The 20,664-nt window shown below is 32.9% G+C and overlaps 1 protein-coding gene and 2 long non-coding RNA genes across 8 annotated transcripts in view; 2 read left to right on the forward strand and 1 right to left on the reverse strand.

Moving 5' to 3' along the window:
• mxt (Eukaryotic translation initiation factor mextil) overlaps window positions 1-20,664 on the reverse strand; it is a 21,318-nt gene continuing 654 nt past the window's right edge. The window contains exons 2-11 of one of the 5 annotated variants that reach the window (XM_046625586.2): window positions 17,863-17,983; window positions 17,433-17,573; window positions 16,178-16,347; window positions 14,387-14,591; window positions 13,954-14,025; window positions 11,361-11,421; window positions 10,294-10,585; window positions 8,410-8,662; window positions 6,813-6,928; window positions 1-2,062 (exon numbers count right to left, since the gene is read on the reverse strand). In XM_046625586.2, coding sequence (XP_046481542.1) covers window positions 1,958-2,062; window positions 6,813-6,928; window positions 8,410-8,662; window positions 10,294-10,585; window positions 11,361-11,421; window positions 13,954-14,025; window positions 14,387-14,591; window positions 16,178-16,347; window positions 17,433-17,573; window positions 17,863-17,977 — 1,530 coding nt within the window. In that variant the 5' untranslated portion in view covers window positions 17,978-17,983 and the 3' untranslated portion in view covers window positions 1-1,957. Of the gene's footprint in view, window positions 2,063-3,156; window positions 6,929-8,409; window positions 8,663-10,293; window positions 10,586-11,360; window positions 11,422-13,953; window positions 14,026-14,386; window positions 14,592-16,177; window positions 16,348-17,432; window positions 17,574-17,862; window positions 17,984-20,143; window positions 20,296-20,664 lie in introns of those variants that run through there. The other 4 variants (XM_069136385.1, XM_046625588.2, XM_069136384.1 and 1 more) reach the window with 4 other exon arrangements.
• Window positions 1,912-3,131, forward strand: LOC138191016 (uncharacterized). Of its 2 annotated transcripts, none has more exons than XR_011177239.1 (2): window positions 1,912-2,107; window positions 2,982-3,131. It is a non-coding gene; the product is annotated as an uncharacterized lncRNA (long non-coding RNA). The 2 variants fall into 2 exon arrangements; XR_011177240.1 differs by having other exon boundaries at window positions 2,985-3,131.
• Window positions 19,173-20,664, forward strand: part of LOC124218785 (uncharacterized) — a 3,252-nt gene continuing 1,760 nt past the window's right edge. The window contains exon 1 of the long non-coding RNA XR_011177238.1: window positions 19,173-19,263. This is a non-coding gene — a long non-coding RNA (uncharacterized lncRNA). The remainder of the gene's footprint in view (window positions 19,264-20,664) is intronic.

The raw sequence follows: 20,664 nt of genomic DNA on the forward strand, positions 1-20,664 counted from the left end.
AATATCTCTGTCAGTCTCTATCTCACAAGTTCGCTTAGAAAGTAAAAAATATAAAATCACTTTATAAATATTTTTTTTTTTTTGGTATTAGATTCGTTTGTAGTTTTTTTTGTTATTTTTTGTAGTTTTGTTGTTAGAGTCGATTTACTTGTCCGTCATCTACGTTTATACTCGAACGATATTTCAACAATTGAAATGTAATGCAACATGCATATTAATTTTTTTTTCGTTTAATTTTTTCAACGTTGCTTTTTACTTCTATCTCTCTCTCCCTCTCTCTTTCGCTTTCATCGACATTCTCATTATTAGTATTTAGACTAGACTATACTTAATCACTGATCATCGTCGGTTCAATCCTTAAAGGACTTATCAGGATTCTCTTTCGTCGCCAAGAATAAAAAATACGCGTAAAACAAAATCTGAAGAGCACCGTGTAAAATTTTTAATATTCTTGAGAATTTGATCATTGTCTGAAAATTGCGTAACAATAACAAGAAATAGAGAAGAGCGTCCTTTTTGTTTCTATTTCGTTTGTTTTTCAAATAGTTGAAACAAAGTAGCTAAAAAATTTAATGCTGTTCGATGAAGTAAAATTTTTTTTCGTAACTTGGCTCCTCAGTTTTACGCCTTCAGGACTGTATTATTTTAATTAAGTATTAGAGCTGCGTTTTTTCTAAGTTAGCGATAACATTTTCATAAATAATCTACTAGGATGCCACTATTTTACAGACAAAAATATAATTTTTTTTGTTATTATTCTTTTTTTGGACGAATGTGACAAAGAGAGATTCCTAACAAAACTGTACGCATAGTACATAATATAAATAACTATTAACCATTTTTTTTCCTACGCTATCTTTTTCTCTTTTGCAATAAATAATTTTCTCAACGCCAAGAGTAAAAGAAAAAAAAAAACAAGAAAAAATTAATTTGACAAATAGGATAGAACAACCGTGTGTTTGGTTGATAAATAAATAAATAAATGAATAAATAAATAAATAAATAAATTAAATAAGTGAAATAAAGTAAAGTGAATAGAAAAATTTTCTCACGACATTAATAATTGATAGTAAAATTCGGGAAGCGAGAAAAAATATATAGTACAAGTTTAAAATAGTGACACCCTTGCTCTTCAATCAACTAATTTCAATCAAGAGTCGCTCAAAGAACAAAAAAAATATATATGTAACCAATACATATGATGAATACAGTTTAGCTATCTTTAGAATACTCATGTTTATTTTTGTTTTTTCTTCTCTGATATAGTGTGTAGGATTTTCACGCCTACCGCTAATTTTTCACACTCGTCTTTACAAATAGGCGGACGAAACAAAGAAGACAAATGTCCAAAAGCGCGACATTGAATAAAATGAAAAACTAAGTACTCTCAACACTTGATAATTAGGCTTGTAACATGTGTAAAAGGCGCTGGTCGCGATGAATGTTACATCGATTTGATAATCAGATTTCTGCTATAGTTGGAGAATAAAAGGGTGAGAATAAACTGAAAAGACGAAAGTAATTAGAAAAATAAAGTGAACGGGATTGACTCCATGAATACTTTTAGAAATTCTCTGATGCTTCTACCTTCTAGCATTAAAAACCAATTTTCAAAACAGAGTAACGAAATCGATCGCGAAATTCACGTACAAAAAACCTAAATAATTCCTTAATTTCTGGAATTTCGATTATTTGATGAGCCATAATTTGATTTAATCGAGCTTGTTGTTTCAGATATTCTCGAATCTACTTTATCATCGTTTTCTAAAGCAAAAAGTTTCCTTTCGATTATAAAAAAGAAAGTTGTACAGTCCTGAGGCAAAAGCGTTATTATGTTACACAATGTAATAATAACGATAAATTTATTCTATATACTGTCAATAGTAGATCTAATTAGGGATTAGAGAAGTTATTAAATTTATATATATATATATATATTGATTTTTCACCGTTAAATTCACTCTGCTTCATTTTCTGTGTCACCGGCAGGTACGACGGTAACAAGACCTGCAGCTGCGACTCGCACCTTGTATGCCTCCGGTTCAAAAAAGCTGATCGGAGCCTACGAAAACAAATCGAAACAGAAAACCAATTATTGTACATGAATGTAATGAACAGAAATATGTTTTCAAATTTCATTATATATAAAAGCCTAGAATTTCATTTAAAAAGTGTGATTTTTTTTAATATGTAAATTCTGATGGAAATATCGATAAATTTTTTGGTACTGAATGGTTGAAAAATTGGGTGAATTCAGGGAATTTATAACTCGATCAATTGATCAATTAAAGTGGGAATTTCTTCTGTTCAAAAGCATGTCAATCAAGCTTGTTTTATATTTTTTTTCTTTCATTTAAATCAATCAACAGGAAGCATTGTTATTGACAATAAGTCGCACATTGTCTATCCTCTTTGCTATGATCAGAGACTTTTTATTTTGAAGTTCAAATTTGATTTACGGTGTGAAACTGTTGCCTTCTTTATTCAATTACCAAGGTAATATGACGATTAAAAATAAGTAGAATCGTGGCAAAGAGGATAAACTATTCAAGAATACTGGCTCCGTATTTGAAGTGAATCGGTTCAACTCTTTTTGATATCGGGGACATAGCAAAACATGTTACTTGAACAAGATAGTTGACATTATTCTCAATAACAATGTATCCGATAATTTGATTCTAATGAAAAAAAAAAAAAGAAAAAAAATTACAGACCAAGTTCGATCTACATATTTTTGAACAAAACAAACCACAACCCGGTTGAACAATTGGCAATCAAGATATAAATTCTCCAAATTAGCCTACTATTTCAACGATTCATTAATAAAAATTAATCGATACTTCCATCAGAATTTATTACCAATATTTGAAAAATATAATTAGATTACTGAAAATGAATGAAAAATAAACAAGTATCTAAGAATTTGGAATAAAAATTCTGAATTAGTTGTGATTCAGTTTCATTTACTTCCTCTTGCACAGCAGGCGTTACTGAGGTGATGGTAAAATGCTTGTGGAACATGTATGAAAGCGTATTGTTACATCTTATCGTCAAAAGCGTCGATTAATGATGAAAAGTATGAATGGGGCGGCTTACCTTCACTGAGGATTGGTTACATGGAGGAAGAAGCAGCATGCCATAAAAAATTTGAGTATATAGTGATAGTTCGCCTGGTCACAAAATGCTGTGCAGATTATTTAATGTATTAATATTCACAAGTGAATATGTATGTACATATAGGTATGTTATAAATTTATCCGTACAGGTATATGTATGTGGATATGTAAACGGGAATGTATGCGTTGCGAAATTGTTAATTTGGAATCAATATTCACGGAAATTTATGCAAATTTTCCGGTTGCATATACATGTATATATGTATGTATTAAACATTATTCGACAAAGTTTGATGAGTTTCTCTGTAACTCGTTGAAATTACACAAGATCTCGAGAAATTTGTGAATATCTTCAGAACTTAATGACTGTATCTATAAAAATTATTTCAATAAATACAAAATTTCGTCGACTGTCTGAAAATCTTTGATAAATTTTGTATGATTTCATTATGTACGTGTAATGAAATCGTTTTATAGAAAATCTTTCAATTAAAAATTTAGTTCTCGCATATTTTCCCACTTTTTACCGTAAGATGCATCACTCACAATTAGTACGCTGAATAATGACATCATCGTTAATAAATGTGAAGTATTATGATTATGGTAGCATTGCATTTGGCGATGAATATCGAAAGCTGTTAGAAGACAAGAATTTTATTTATTAGTAAATTTTTTTTGTTTGTTTTTCTATTCCACAATAGTAACAAACGACTATTATCTTTAATATTATAATAATAATCGCTTGGTAAGCGTTATTAATTTAACGATAATGTTGTGTACGATTTTCTTTTGTTTTCTCCGTTTGTATTTTGGTATTGATAATTTTTCCTTCTCTCTCACATCTTCTTTGGTTTTAGTATTGGTTTTAAGAATAACTACCTATTTAATCATATCTTTCTTTCGTACGAGAGTTAACTACTAATTAGCGTTAAGTATATAGCAGCAAAGTTATTTGTATATATATTGCTAATTCAATACACAACAAATTTGTAAATTTAAACAAATACACACATATATATATATATATATATATATATATGTTTTTTTTTTATATAATAACAAAGTTACACAGAAAATTCAAATAAAACACGAGATAAAAATATTCATAGGAACTGGAACTGACTGAAGTAAATAACGATAATGCTTTTCAATACTAATGGTAACAAATAATATAATAATAATGAGTAATAATGGCAACTGGAACCAAATTCTTTTTCTTAATTGGTTCCGCTTTGCATAGCTTTCGCCCTTTTCTTTGTCAAATTCTTTTCATTATAGAATAATATACATGCGCCTATGCGACACAATATATAAGCATGGAATAATTGCATGTGTCAACATCATAAACTTTAATAACATTTTTAATAATAATAATAATAATGATAAACTTCAATCTCTACGAAAATAAATTTTATATACTAATAATAATGAAAAAAATAATAACAACGCTGCTATTATTATTGTTAATAATATTGTACTCGAAGGAAAATACTGAATTTGTTTATATCTTTTTGGTTTTTTACCTGTTCATAATTATGAACACTGCTAAGAATAATTATCAAGGAGATGCCCTGGTCGATTTCGACGTTGATTTATATATCTCCAAATATCAAAGTCCACGTGTCTCAAACGCGAAAAACAGCTTGACTGCCCCATTCTATGCACGATTCTGAATAAAAAAAAAACGATCCAACACATTTTCGTTTGTCGGAGATAATAAAGAAATGGCATTTCTAAGAAATCGCAGTAAATTCGTAGAATTCACGCCATTTCTTTGTTACTGTGTAAAATGAAAATGTATTGAAGTGTTTTTGTTCAGAATTGCGCATAGAATGGGGCTGTTAATAATGGGTCCTTTTTTCGCGTTTTAAATACGTGGACATGCGATATTTGGAGATATATACTCCAATGTCGAAATCGACGAGGGCACCCCCTTAATCACAGAATCATTGGAATCTGTTAAACGAGTAACGCTAAATATCAATTTTCCGTAATCACAAGAAAAGAATGAAAGAAAGCACGGTGTAGAATATATTTTAATTACGATAATACTATCAGATCGACCATTAGGTATATATTCAAAACCCTAAAACTGCCATGGAATATTGAATTGAAAAAAAAAGAAGGGAAATTAAATTTCTGACAGTTTTCGTCAAGCTCGATTTTTGTTTCCTTTCCTGTTTCTCGCGTTTATACCGAATTTCAAGATAAAATCTATCGAAATTACAATAAATAACTCGAATCTGTTTATCGGTTAAATAAGTATTCCATTATTAATTTCATTTCTTGAATCACGATATTTACGAAGACTTTTAAACCTTCTTTTCACCAGTGTGATGTATGAATACGAAAATGGTAACGATCTTTGGTTAACTCGATCTTGGCATTGTAATTTCATACTGTTAAATGCGGCGAAGAAAGTTAAGCTTTTACGCATTTTATACATTAATAATAAGAATAATAATAACAATATACTCTGTTCGATAATATCGTGTAACAGTTTGTTTTTTTTTTCTTTTTTATGATAATAATAATGAACCCGAGGAATTATATGAAATGCAATTAATGCGATTCCAATACACAATACACCGTAATATATGTAATACTCTTGTATGCCTTAGATTTTTTTTCTTTTTGACGATTTTCCTTCTCTCAATTTTTAACGGTTTTCGTTAATAATAAATCCTCTAAATAAGCACAGATCATTTTTATAATCTTCTCATAGGATACTTTTTCGTCTTTTTTCTCCCCTCTGATTGATTGTCGCGTTAGAAATGATGTACAAGTATTGCATTTTTCAAACGAGCTTGAGATAATTTCAGCCAGTAACAATTGAACATGTTAACAATTGAAAAGAAAAAAAGAAATAATCATCGGAAATGAAATTAGGGGTTTATAAGCGCAAAATTTTTGGAACAAGTATTTCATCTTTCTGATAGACCATAAACTGGAATCCAAATGTGCAAAAAATTTTGAACGAAGCTCAAAACGATACTCAAGACTTTACTGTTTATTTATGACTTCGTTTAAAATCCTTAACCAATCGATTTCCGAGTAGTAGTTAAAAAAAGATCTAAACACGAGTTCATAGAAACGTATTTGGAACATCTCATAAGTCAAAAACGGAATACGCCAGTTTTCTTCCAAATCTCAAAATGAAACTAAAACTTTGAACTTTATTTTGAATCTTGATTCAACTTATTGACATACCGAATTACAGAGAATGAAAAAAACTGTCGCGAACTCGATACATGGCTAAGTAATCAAAGACAAAGGCCTAATTTCATTGCCAAAGAAAAAACACGTTACCTTCAATCTCCGAGCAAAGTGCTGTGGGAAGAAAATTCTTAAAATTAGAAAAACATGTTCACATTGTTAGGATAATTGTTAATGGTTAATATCGAGCTATGTTAGTGATTTGTTATTCCTTCTGCACTACCGAACCAGAGCCCCGCGTATTTCAATTCAGTACTGACGAACGGCAATCGTGGCAGAGTGAGAATTGCGATTTTCAAACCATCTGCAGTTGTTCTGTTGATTATTGTCGAAGTCATAAGCTACGTTTTGATTGTTATAGCAATTGTTAGCGTCAGAATACGGTGCGATTATTGAGCAGTTTGACAACGAATAGTGATTGTCGTAGTTGTTGTCACGTTGTTCTTGTTGTTGCTGTTGATGTTGTTGTTGTTGCTGTACCTTTCTAACAATGCTCGGACAGTCCTTTTGGATTCTAGCCCAATCGGCCGGGGCTCGTTTTGCGTACGGGCCTGCGGAGCACTGCAGCAGAAACTCGTACGTGAGCTCTCTGCTCTCTGAAACAACGTAACATAAAACCCTCTACTTGTTTCAGAACAATCGCTGCACTGGCGTGTTTTCTATCTTCCAAATTGTTTTTGTGTTTTAGTTTCTCCATATTGCGCAGGAGATTTCGAGTTTAAAAGAAGCGAATTTGAAATGTGCGAGTTTCGAGAATTTATATCTCTATAACCGGTTGTCCAATTTGATTGGAGTTCGTTTTATTCAAAAGCATGCTATTCCAGCTCGGTTCAGTTTTTTTTTTTTTTTTTTGTCGCAAGTAACTAATGGGAAGCATTCTTATTTGCAATAACCTCGACCATTTTGCTCAGCGACAAGTTTTACAGTGTTCACATCTCAAAAACAAGTCGACTATTTACTTCAAATTTGGAGACAGCATGCTTGGATAGTTTACCCTTTTTGCCGTCATCCCACTTTTTTTTCATAATCATTCGTTAATTGAATAAAAAAAAGGCGTAAATTTAGGACAAAAATCAAATTTCAACTTGTATTGCCGATTGCCATTTTGGCGAAAAAAGTCCAAAAAACACCTTGGATCGTAGCAAAGAAGATATAAAATAAACTATTAAAAAACATAGTCTCCAAATTTGAAGTAAATCGGTTGAGTTGCTTCTGAAATGTCGCAAACACCGCAAGACCTGTCTGACGTTATTATCAATAACAATGCTTTCTGTTAATTGATTCAAATGAAAAAAAAAGGTAAATGTAGCTCATTTTACATGCTTTTGAATAAAACAAACCCCAATCCAATTAAATAATTGGTTGTACAGGTATGAATTATCGAAAATCATGTGCATTTTAAGAGTTTTTGGCATATGTCAAGAGTTTAATGATCAACAATAAATGGATAAAGGGTCAAAGAAATAGAAGCCAATATAAACGAAAATGAAGGAAAACCAAAATGGGAATGGAAAAAGAAAAATTCAAACAGGAATGTGTAAAACAAACAATACACATGCTTTCGATGCTTTTGTTTGTAATCTACAGAAGCTGAGGGAAATAAATTTGTTCGAGAAGAGTTATCAATCATATTATGATGAGAATTGACAAACACTTTTAGCTTCTCAATTTTAAAAATGCACAAAAATCAAAATAGAGGATTTCAAAATTGTTTGGCAAGACAGTCAATTCTCATTAAATACGCAATATTCTTTATTTTCTATCAGAGAGGAAATATATGCAAATATATTCACCATTAGGTATCAAGGATACTCTTCTTTTCAAGAAAAATCCTCAAATTTCACTTCTAATTGATACAGTGTGTAAAACAAAGAAAACAATTCGAGCAAAAAAAAAAAAAAAAGAAAAAACAAAAAACAAAACAAAGTGGCAAAAACTGTCTAAACTAAATAAAAACCGTGACTAAAGTAAAATGAAATTGGATTTTGAACAACGTTCGATAAAAAAAAAAGGTGATCATCTGAAAACGAAAGAAAGTATCGCAAAATGTAGATTTAAATTATAATTTTCGACGCACCGGCTGCAGCAGCGGGACTGAGCTGGGAATTGGGACGAGGTTTGTATGTTTCCTCGCTTTCTGAAGTAGCTGCGCTGTCTAGGCTTAGTTTACGACCGACGGCGTTCAATCCGCCTGGAGTAATCGGGGTGTGCGGAGTTGTGGGAGTAACAGGAGCGTAAGCCGGTTCCTCCTCGAAACTGAAGTACTCAACTCCACTGGTAAAGTGTTCAGAATCACCAGAAAAATATTCCTCAAGTACCAGTTTAGCTGTCTGAAAAAAAAAGGAGGAAGAAAAGAAGTGAAAGCAATCCGAAATTGGAAGATTCCTCACGTTTTTTGGAGCGAAGAAAGGTGTAGAATACAGAAATTGTTTGCGCTCGGCGTCGATGGCGGTAAGAGATTTTTTACCAACGAGGGTTGTAAATCCTCGTCAAACCAATCGGGAAAGATTTTCGATGCACTGGCTTCCTTGAGACAATTGGGTTTGACTCAAAGATGATTCAATGTTAGAAGGTTTTAAATCAACAAATATATTTATTAAAAGGCTTGAAGTAAATTGAATACACTGTTGATCAAATGTTGTACGAGATTCACGCGGGATAAAGGTAGTGAGAAGAAACTGTGGAAGTTAGAATAAGCTGGTCTTCTCTTCGCGTTGGTCGAAACGAATCTGATCTTAGAAGTAGTTCTTAAAAATTAACTGAGTTCCGATGGCCAAAAAACCACTGGAAGGGGTAGGAGTGTCCCTTGTGAAAAGGGATGAATTTTGCTTGGGAGTGGGAGAGATGGTCACTCATAGGAAAGTTTTGCACCGAAAAAAGGATTGTAGTGGGTAGGTACGAAGGAATGAGAGGGAGTGAGCAAGTGAACGAGAAGCAGAAACGTACATCCCCAATGTGAGACGCACGTGCGGGCGTTTTATGATACACGTCATAAAAAACAAGGACTGAAAGGTAAGGATTAGAGGATTGGTAGGTAGGCAAAGGTATTTACTAGTAGAAAGTAGAGAAATTGTCGAGATTGCAAGACTGGCTGCCAGATGTGGCAGACAGGCGTAAGGATTATCCTTTTCTGCAAATCAGTCGAAGAAAGTCGTCAATAAGGAATGGGAACTTCCAGCAGTTAAGTATTTTATGAATCTTAAAACGTGACTAAAATGCCCACGCAGAGATTTAGGATTAAAGAATGTAAAATAAAAATTAAGAATGTTGAACGTGAAAAAGAATGCCGCTAATTTACAGAGCGGATTCAACAGAAATGTTAAAGAATTCTAACTCGCATTGAGATCAAACACTTCATTTAGCTAATGAAAAATCATTCCGGTTTTTTTCTTTCTTTTTGGAAAAACTAAGTGAAGACATCGAAATAATAAACGGAAACCGTGAAAAGAACTTCGAGACAGTTATTTTAACCTGTTTAAAACTTGAAAAATCATTTTATTCAATACGCGAAATTCAGTATACTCGAAATTCAAACAAAAACATTCAAGATGAATTAAAATTGAACTAGAGGAAAGAATTTTAACATAAAAAACACGAGACATTAACATTCATTTTGTATATCTATAAACAACCGTACACTGTTAATTTGCGATTTATAATGTTTCGGCTACATTGGGCGAAATTTTTATTAATAAAATCCAAGTAAATCTAATTCAGTTTAGTCTTTGAAACCCTGCTTTTCGATAATATTTTAACCAAAAAGATGATTTTGACAATGGAAACTAACGTGAACTTTCCAAATTCACCTAAAAACAAACTTTCTTTATTTGAATTAACGGTTTTCAAAGTCTTTTCGACATCAAGGACAGATTCTCTGGATAAAAGCTTAATCTGATAAACTCGACTTCCAATTTTTAAACACCAATCTTATCTACCGTAAAAACTTCAAAACGTCAAATACCTTAACGAGATCCAGATTGGATCCAGTGATCTTGAGGGAATGGTTGTCAACTGTGACTGTATATTTGTACTCGCCAATGCTGGCGTCGTTGGTGGAAAAACTGTGGAGTAGGGTGGAGCGGAAACGGGAGGCTTGCTGCTGCTGTTGCTGAAGCCTGTTGCTCTCGTCTGATGCGCTGCTGTTCAGCGAAGAGCTGGAGCCTCCTATTCCACTCTTGTCGCTTCCGCCCTGCTCCAGCCTCACCGGGGATGCGTTTCGCTGTATTGTATCTTTTATAAGGTCCTTAGCGTAGCTGAAACAGTTTCAAAATTCTCATCGATTCCTCTCATTTGTGGTTGAAAATCATCGAATTCCTGTTACTGAATCTGTTTTATGCAATTTCAGCACTATTTTAAAGACGAATCAAATCACACCAGTTGAACCAGGAGTTTGGATGAAAAAAAAAAATGAACCGAAATGAAACAACATTCCTGCTGTGCAAGAGAAATCATTTCGGGCAAATTCGATTAACACAGGCTAAGATATCGACGATCTTAGCAAAGATTTTTGTAATCAGAACGTTAGAAAGGCTAAAACACTCAAAAATTAACTCAAAAACATTAAAATCAACTCAAAACCACCAATGTTTGATCATTTTGAACGTTCTAATTATAAAACCTTTTCTAAAATTGTAGATATTTTAGCTTGTGCTGTTTGAATTTGCACAAAACCATCTTTATAACACAGAAGGGTTGTTATTTCATTGATGCTTACTATTGTTGGTATAAATAATCTACTGTCAATTTTTCAAACGATTTTTTGCCCTTTCCTAACTTTTAATTCAAATTGTTGATTTAAAATTAAATTTATGAACAAAGTAGCTAATTATGAGATTTTCCAACAGTTTAAAAAATATTTTTCCATAGTTCTATATACTGAAATTCTGGTCAAAAAATTACGGCTTGAATTGATTACCGATACATTGAATATAACCTGAACTACGAATTTCGGACCTCCAAAAACCGAGTTTGAAGGCTTAACTGTCCCTGAATTGTTAAAATTTTACAAAATATATGAAAAACGCTCACTTTATCTTGTCCTCGGAGGTTCCCGTTATTTGGACAAGTCGTTCTTTGGCTCCAGGGTTCACTGAAATCATTTCAACGCCGTCAGTCGGAACTCGTAGCTTTTGTCAAATGCGTTCAAAATCCGTTAATTGCGTTAATCAATCACATTAATTAGTCGTTTGGGTTTATTTATTAGCATATGAATGTGCATGTATATTTATTTTTCATTCAAGATAATTCCACGCAAGAATTTCCACCAAAGATCTGCAAAATTCCATCGTTTCATTTCCAACAGTTAAAAATTTGATGAATAAACTTTTTAGCTGTATTAAATAAAATCTTTCAACTCTCACGTGGAATTTACCTTTATCGATTCACTTGCTTTTTATTGTTTATGCGAACATACGGCAAGTTAACAAAATATCGTATTATTATTGTTATTATTATTATCATCTTGGAGATATTAAATATATGAGCACAGCATTCGACAATCGTTATCGATGATATCAGTTATATGTCAAAAAATTGATAACATGAAGGATTTAGAAAATAAATCGAAAGCGACAGATTTTAAAAGTAGGTGATAAAAAAAAATCATTAACTGTACACACTCTGAATACGATTAATTGAAAACGAAAATCGAATAACTGTAAACGTAATTCACTGAAAAACAGATAAACGAACAAAAGTTACGAAAAATAATTACTATAATAAATAGAAAAACATTAAACAATTCAATAATCGCTAGATGAAAATATTAAAGAGCAGAGTTATTTTGACAACAAAATAGCAACAGCATGATGCAAAAGGATGATTCGATTTTAGCGTGTCGGAGGAGCAGCCATGTTTTTTTGGTTCCATCCATTGACGTTCGATGCACGTTTCAAGTTTAACAAATAATCTAATCTTCGAGCATGAAAACGATTTTGGTGAATTATTTCATGTGAAAAATATTTCGGAAACTTATGTGTAAGCAACATTTTCAGATCTTCAACTTTATTCTCTTTTTCTTCGATGTTTTTTTTTATGCCATGTTAAAATCGCTGATTCAACTAACTCGTAAAATCTTAACTTGTTATTCTAGTTTCTTAAAGAATTGAAACTTTCACAAATACGTCGATCCGCTTCATTGATTATTAAATGATAATAAATAAATCGACACATGGAAAACTCTAGCGACTTACTAATAATTTCGTTCGATGACATATTAAATAATTGTCTTTCAGAAAGTCATTTTTCTAATTTGTGGTCAATTCTAATAGGAATTAATTAGGACAAAAAAACAAAAAATTCGTTTTGTCCTATTTCCTTTGTCATGGTGGCCACAAAAAATTCCCCTGACATTTTCCGATCAAATCTTAATTGTATCCTGACTATAATTGGAACTAACATCATCAATTTGATTGTCCAATATACTTATACATAAAGCTCTGAATCAATCGGAATTCAAAAATATTTTCACGATCTATCTTTTTAACCCCCATAAAAGTGAGCAATCCAAAACAACAATTATTCTGAGAATTTTTCACCTTCAACAGGAAAAGCTCAACGTTGTGTCTCGTTTCATACCGCAAAAAAATTCCCTACTTTTTTCCCGACCATTTTTCAAATTCCTTTACCTTTCACTGATCATTTTTCAGATTCCCTAGCTTTTCCTTGGTCATTTTGCAAATTCTAGCTTTTCCCTGAACATGTTTCATATTCTCTGACTTCTCCCCAACTTCTGAGTTTTTCCTAACCAATATCAACTTGTTTTAATCCTGAATTATTCTTTCTCTGACCGCCGACTCATTTTCTACTCTACCACTCCCCTAACAGCATAGTGTAACAGTTCAAGGTTAGATAAACGGCTGCAAGCAATCATGCGGGCAATATTTCATATCGCAATTCATCAAAGCAGATTGAATGACGATTATCAAATCGTGCGATAATGTCATTGGTACATTATGCCGATATTAATAACGAACATTCAAGTAACATAAAGGGTGAAAAAAAAAATCGTCGTCCAATCTTCGATAAATTAGATGAACAAAATGAGAGAATCTAATCATTTTTGTTATGACATTAAGTGATAGCGATGCAAATATCAGTCAATCAGTCGCTATTTGTAAATCTCTTGACTGAAGTTGGGTCGTTGCTTGGTTGTTACTGGAAAATTTTCCCCTCTCTCTGCCTTTGATTATAACTTCTTTTTTCTCTTTTTTTTACCTACCAATAAATTAGCTGATAAAAAGTGCTATTCTTCATTTTAATCTTTTTAACCTTAGTTCACTAGATGCTTACAATTCAAGTAAATCAACATCGACACTTGTCGATCAAAGAAAAAGTGCGCAAAAGACAATGAGCATGAAAAATTAACCAAAACAGTCACATGTTTTTTCAAAAGTTCTCTATTGTCTACTTTGTTATTATGCTTTCAAAAAAAAGAAAAAACAAATATGAATATCGGATGAATGTTGAAATGCTCTTCATCCAAAAGTATCGCAACGGCCCAACTGAGTCAGAAAAATTCAGCATGAAGCTATTTATACTTGCACTTTGCATGTTTTCAAAATTATTTGTAAATTTTTTTTTTGTTTGAATTCTGGTTTGTTTGTTTGTTGATATGTTTTACCTCGCTGGAAGGAGATGATTGTCTCGCTGAGCTCCTCAATCATGTGAACTCGTCTCCCCTTTATTCCCATCACTATAGTATAGCAGAGTTTTTGTGTGATTCAAATTTTTTATTTTAGGCAATGCGGTTTTCTTTTTTTCTCATTCATACGTTTGTTTGAAATTAACAAAATATTTATAAGCACAGCTGCGTTTCGTTTTTTGATAAAATATGACAATTTTACTTAGATATTAAAGTGTTCAAAAAGTCTCTTTTCACTCTTAACAAAAAACAGTAATAATAAGAATACGAAAATAAAGAAAACAAAAAGTCAATTTAAAAGAAAGAAGTAAAAGAAATTTTATAATATCTTGAAATAATTATTTTCTGTGAAATAAATATATATTCAGATTATATACATCAGATATTGAAAGACAAATTGACGTTGACTCACCTTTCCCAGAGTCGCTGTTGCGTATCACAACTTCATCCTTGCAGTAATTTTTTCCTGATATACGAGTCGGTTTTGAAAATTTACCACTGTTCTTTATTACTTCGCCAGGTCCGAGGATTGGGGGAGCGGTCGGCGATGCCGTTGGCATCAAGTTAGAAATCAGCAAGTTTGTTGGCGTGTCTGGGGTCAGCGGCACATCTCCTTGCTGAAGATAAACAATATGTGAGAAATTAATCAACAAACCCATAAAACTATGTTATTTTGCAAATTCGTAGGACATTTTTGGGACGGAATAATTTATTTAAGGTGGTTGTTTGCAGACTGGGCCCAATTTTCCCCGACCTAATTAAACCCCATGACATTTTACCTGAGGAAACCCACCTGAAATGAGTCCAATTTAGAAAAAACATTTTTTTCTATTTTAATATTGTTTCCGTTTTTTTTTTTTTATTTAATAAAGGTGAAAAGAGTATATTTTTGGATTAGATGTGTTTATTAAGTATTGACAAAACGTTAAAACGAACGATTGACCTCAAAACAATATGTTATAGTAACCTAAATATTAGTTTGCAGTTGAGCGAGAGAATGCCAACCACAGAGGTCAGATGAGAGAGTGCAAACTAGACCGAACGTTTCTTACTAATTTGGAGTCGAATAACACTAAACAAAAATGCAATTATCAACTTTTGACAATCACAAACATGCAATGAATTGAACCCATTTGACCAGGGTGGAAGAAAAAAATAAAATCCCAGGTTTTTGCCCACCCTGGTGGTTTGCCCAAAGTGGTACTTTTCATTCCTTTTATACATAGTTACACATTGAATATTTTTGAAATTTTTGTGTCTTTAAGCTACGAAGATTTATACAAAAGAACAAAAACAGAAGAGTCTAATTATAAACTAAATGTTAGATGTCCATGATTTATTTTAAATTGCTTCAAAATTATGAAAATCTAGTAGATTGGTTCAATGAGACTTTACGATGGATCATTTTATTCACAAGAATATTTTCTGTGCTTTCACTGATACAGATTTTCTGTTTTTTCAGTACTCAATATTACCATTTTTTGATCATAACAAATATCGGTGGAACAATATAAAATTAAATATTTAACAATGCTAACTGCAACATGATGAAAAAGGACTTCAGCCGATTCATAGACAGTCACCTGGATAAAATGATTCATCAAAGAATGAAATTGAACAAATCTAATAGATTTTTAACTATTTTCAAACAACTTAGAACTAACTATAGATACCTAAATTTTTGTTTATAACTCAAGCATTTTCCATTTTTCTATTTTTAAAAAGAATTTCGTAACTTACAAATAGAATAATTTGATAAATACTTAATAAATGACTATTTAGTAATGAAATTAATGAAAAGTTTCTATTTTGGAAAACAAACCTCAGTAAAGAACAAAAACCTGCAGATTATGAGAGAGGAATTCTCAGAAATGAGTTAAGTGGTGTTCCTCAGCCCTTGTATGACCCTTGAAAAAGAAGGGAAATCTGGAAAGGATCAACAACATTTGACCAGGGTAAGGGTCTGGCTTTTTTTCTGGAAGTGGTCATAAATTTTGCACATGGCCAACACTTTGTGACCGAGACTGTTTATAGCCTGTTTCTTCTCCAGCCTGATTTTTCTTTACCCACGTAACAGTTCATTGTTTATTTTTTTTTCCCCAACTTTGTTTAGATCGAATCAACGAGCCTTGACTGTCATTCAAAAGTCGGTACAATATGTAAAAATGGTCGTAATGATAAAGATGAATAAAAAAAGACTTACAATGTCGAGGTGGGAAAGTTTATGGCAATAATAGGAATCCATCGCGTCTGTATGACGCCATTGTTTCGCTCTGAGTTCAATCAGCTCCAATAAGTGAACTCTAGTCGTGACGTCAAGCCTTTCATCTTGACTACCGTTTCTGATAGCAACGAAAGCTCTGTCAAGTTGATCTGGAATAGACGGAGGTATTAAAGAAGTTAAAAAGAAACACATTTTTCCGAAGTTTATTCTCACTATTTGTGAATCAATTTTCAATTTCACGAGTTTTATGTGTCTCAAACGATTCCCCTGGCATTTTCCAACTACTTCGAAACTTTCTTTGATTCTGCCAAATATTTAGTGAATCGAAAAATTTTCATTTATTTTTACTACCTATTTCTCAATGAAACTTGAAAAATTAAATAAAAATCTGCGTAACTCATTTTCCCTAATCTTTTGGGTCAATCTGCGCCCTACATCTTTGCTTATTTCTACTAATACAAATTTTGTAATTGAAAAGTATTTAAAATACGATAACAGTGTGTCGGGATTTTTTGATCATTCTTATACCATAATTCCATGGCTAAAGATAAATGGGAAAAGATTTTGCATTGTCTTAGCACCTCTTATAATCGGCAGCGGCACAACAGAGAGATCCTCATAAAAAATGACCCACTTTAACTAGCAGTAAGGAGGGAGAAGGCTTGTTACAATAGAAAGTAATAATTTCACAAAGTAACTGTAAAGCCGACAGTGTATTATATAATTATTATTTCGTCTTAGAACTTGTATTCTAAATTATATTGTTCCTTCTCCTTTATACGAAAAGAATCATTCACTCTTTATCAATGTTTAATTGCGCATTATCAATCAACTTTCTTCTATCTAATTTAAACGATCTCAGTCGATTTTTTATTGCCTTAAATCGTCTGACAATAATCAGAAAGCAGGGAAAAGATAGTAAAGCATTGAAGATAACATGCTATTTTTCATAATATCGTATATATTGTTCATGATCATTTGATAAAACGATTAGAGTAGATCATTTGAGCGGATTTTCGAAAGAATCAGTTGAATTCATATAGATTTTCTAAGGTTTTCAATAATTATCGCAAATTATATCTAGCAAAACACTGTTACGATTCCAAAAACATCGAAATACGTGAGAAAAAATTATATATCGATAGAAAAAAAAAATGTACTAAAACAGATATTTTGCAAGGTATAATCATGAAAATGCATGTACCATTTCCAGAGATAATTGTTAGATACGCACCCTTGTAAATAGCTTCCAATTGGTGGGCATGAAGCTTGAGGTGATTGCACATTGTGATGACGTTCATCTGCAGAGTTCTGTCGAAGTAGCCATTCGATAGATGTATCGCAACATTGTCAATCAAGGAAACTATCTCCTCAACTGGAAGGAAAGTCAAGCAAAAATGAAATTAAAAAAAAAAGTCAAATACAACAACATAACTACTGTTAAATAAAAGTATTAACCCTTAGCACTGGGATGTTTAAGACCCCAAGCAATAAAATTCATATCGCGAGTACACTACTGGTTGTTTTAGTTTGCAACAATTATCAGAAAATCTGAGAACTGTTTTTTAAAAAATAATACAGTTTGAGGATGATCTCGAGGGTTAGAAAACAGTTGATATTGACATTATTCCAAATTTTATTATAATATGTAATAAAAATGTTACCAGTCGTGATCCGCCCGTCGACAGTCGTGTGGCGATGCTGCGTAAGCTTTAGAGGTCTGGGCTTCTCAAGTTTTCTTAGTGTTCTACTTCTGTTCAGTTGCTGTGTGGTCGCCATTGTATTCTGGAAAATGAACTGGTATTTATTCGTGAATAAAGGCCTCAGCATTTTCATATTTGATAGATTTTTTCTTTTACTTCCCAATTACACAAATTGATATGTAAACAAAAAAAAAAAACACTAAATTTTACGATGTCCATATTACAATACAAATAAACATATCATCTACTCTTTAATCCGATAAAATACATGATTAAAATATGCACGATACTGAAAAAAAGCGGACAAGAGCGAATACAGCTTGCACCCTGAGGGTTCCATACGAAATAAATTATTTTTTTTTTTTGCATGATATAAGTGCAAATTAACTATTTTCCTACTTATTCCTTTACTTGTGTTGTGAGACCTTACTTCCCTCCAAATTTCATGATTCTGGGTCAACCGGAAGGATCCTATAGGTTTTTATTTATGAGTTGCGAGTAGTAAAATATATGACATAAATGGCCGTATCTTTTGAGCGGGTAAATTTAGAAGCTTGAATTTTTTACACCTCCAAGGGACCGTAGACCTTGGTATTTGAGATTAATTGCAACTTGATACCTTTACCTGGTCCTGAGAAAAAAGGTCTTGACAGACGAACAGACAGATGAATAGACAGACAGACAGATATACGGACAATGAAATGATCCTATAAGGGTTCCGTTTTTTTCCTTTTGAGGCAGGGAACCTTAAAAATGAAATAAATCTCATCAAAAAAACACGTGATTTTTGCGTTTCAATTTTACATGAATGAGACAAACTCGTAAAGTCGTTAAGGAGGTACCCTGGTCGATTTCGATGTGACGTATATATCTCGAAATATCTAATTCCACGTATCTCAAGAGCGACAAACGGCTTAACAACCGTATTCTATATACAAATCTGAACAAAAACACTCTAACCCATTTTCCATAGACACAGAAATAAAGAAATGGGTTGGATTCTACGAAATCGTAATGTAAAATTCGTAGAATTCATGCCATTTCTTTGTTTCTGCGTCAAAAGAAAATATATTTCAGTGTTTTTGTTCAAAATTATGTATAGAATAGAGGTGTTAAGCCCTTTCTCCGTGAAGTAAAGAATTAAGTCCCTTGTTCCCGTAAGCCCCTTAAATGAATTTAAAAAACGAAATAAATAAGCATTAAATAATAAAAATATTATGAATAAAAATTGTGGCGGCGAGGGGGGTCGGGGGGGGGCTGCATACGGCCGCCGCTGAGACGCTTGGAATTTTACTTCGTCAGTATTATCATTTCCAGCATTCCAAAGTTGTCAAACGCTATTTCACGCCCAATAAAACTACGGTAAGAATAGCTAAAATGTGATTTCACTATCGTCGAGTTCCAAGACTCGAGAATTTAGTCCGTAAAACTCCATCGTATGGCTGAAGAGTGAAGTTTGCTACTTGCACATTCTATTTCCTCTTATAGGTTTGAAAGCGGCTAACTTCACTCTCCAATAAGACCATAAAATACATCGGGCGAACCGTTGAAATGTAAGAAAAATTTATAATAAATATATTCGCATCGAAATTATTCCCATTAAACGAGTTGATGAACGGGAAATTAGGATTATTCCGAAAATTTCCAGACAGATGTCTGTGACCTGGAAATATTCTGCATCAACGATTTTGTACGCACACGTACGCGGATACGCGTCTATGTGTTTGATGTAAAACAGACGTAAGTCAAACTGTACATGCACACTCGGCTCGGCCTTCAGTTCAGCAGCCAATGCTCAGCGCTGAAGCAAAAACTGTGTTATGTATTTGATTCTATCCAGATAAGTATGCGTATGATAATTTATGCACGTAACACATCCCAGGTAAGTGTAATTGACGTTGTGTTATGTTATGACAAAGTTTTTTTTTTGTCGCAGTTAAAGTTGGGATCACAAAAAGGATTAGAAAGCTACAGAATCAGTTATACCTAGAAGTTTGCTTCGGTAAGATTGTCGGTAGAGTACATAAATAATATGGATTTAGCGTAGATAAGATGCAGGTATGTTACATTACATACGTAGAATACATGGTTATGTGTGGTATCTTATGGCGAACGTTAAATTAGGTTAGGTTAGTGCAAATGTTATCTAATCAGGGTCGTTGCCGCGCGTGGAGGAGTAACAAATTGCGCGCCAAACAGGGAATAGAGGAAAATTAAAGGCACAACTCAGTACCGACAGTACCTTCGATAATGACGCGAGGGATGCTGAACGGCAGTGGAGTCCGTTAATTTGGCAAGTGCTCTACAGACCTCAAGACGCAGGGACCGTCAAGTAATCGAAAACGGCGAATATGCGAGAGATTATCGCCTGGCGGCATCGCGTAAGGATTACAACGCAACGTCTTTAAAAGTCACCACCGGCGGATTTCTTGAATTATGGGACAAGGAAAAACGGATCTCACGACGTCGAGTAAATTTCGTAAAAGCACGAGAAAACAGAGGAAGGTCTAATGATGAATATGCGAGAATAAACGCACATCGTCGCTTTCGGCTACCAAAGGTTTATAGTAAAAATGAATGATATGGAGAACGAAAATAACCTCACGTGTCATACCAGCGATATGTATTGTATATACCGCAATGTATACTTGAACATGTGCCTATAAAGTCGCCTAGCTGTATCTACCGTACAATAGAGTAGAAAATAAAGAAATTAGTCTTATTACTACTTGCAATTATTTATTAATAAACATTTTTCGTGCC

The sequence above is a fragment of the Neodiprion pinetum genome, chromosome 5 (genome assembly GCF_021155775.2).
Source record: "Neodiprion pinetum isolate iyNeoPine1 chromosome 5, iyNeoPine1.2, whole genome shotgun sequence".
NCBI classification, from domain to species: domain Eukaryota; kingdom Metazoa; phylum Arthropoda; class Insecta; order Hymenoptera; family Diprionidae; genus Neodiprion; species Neodiprion pinetum.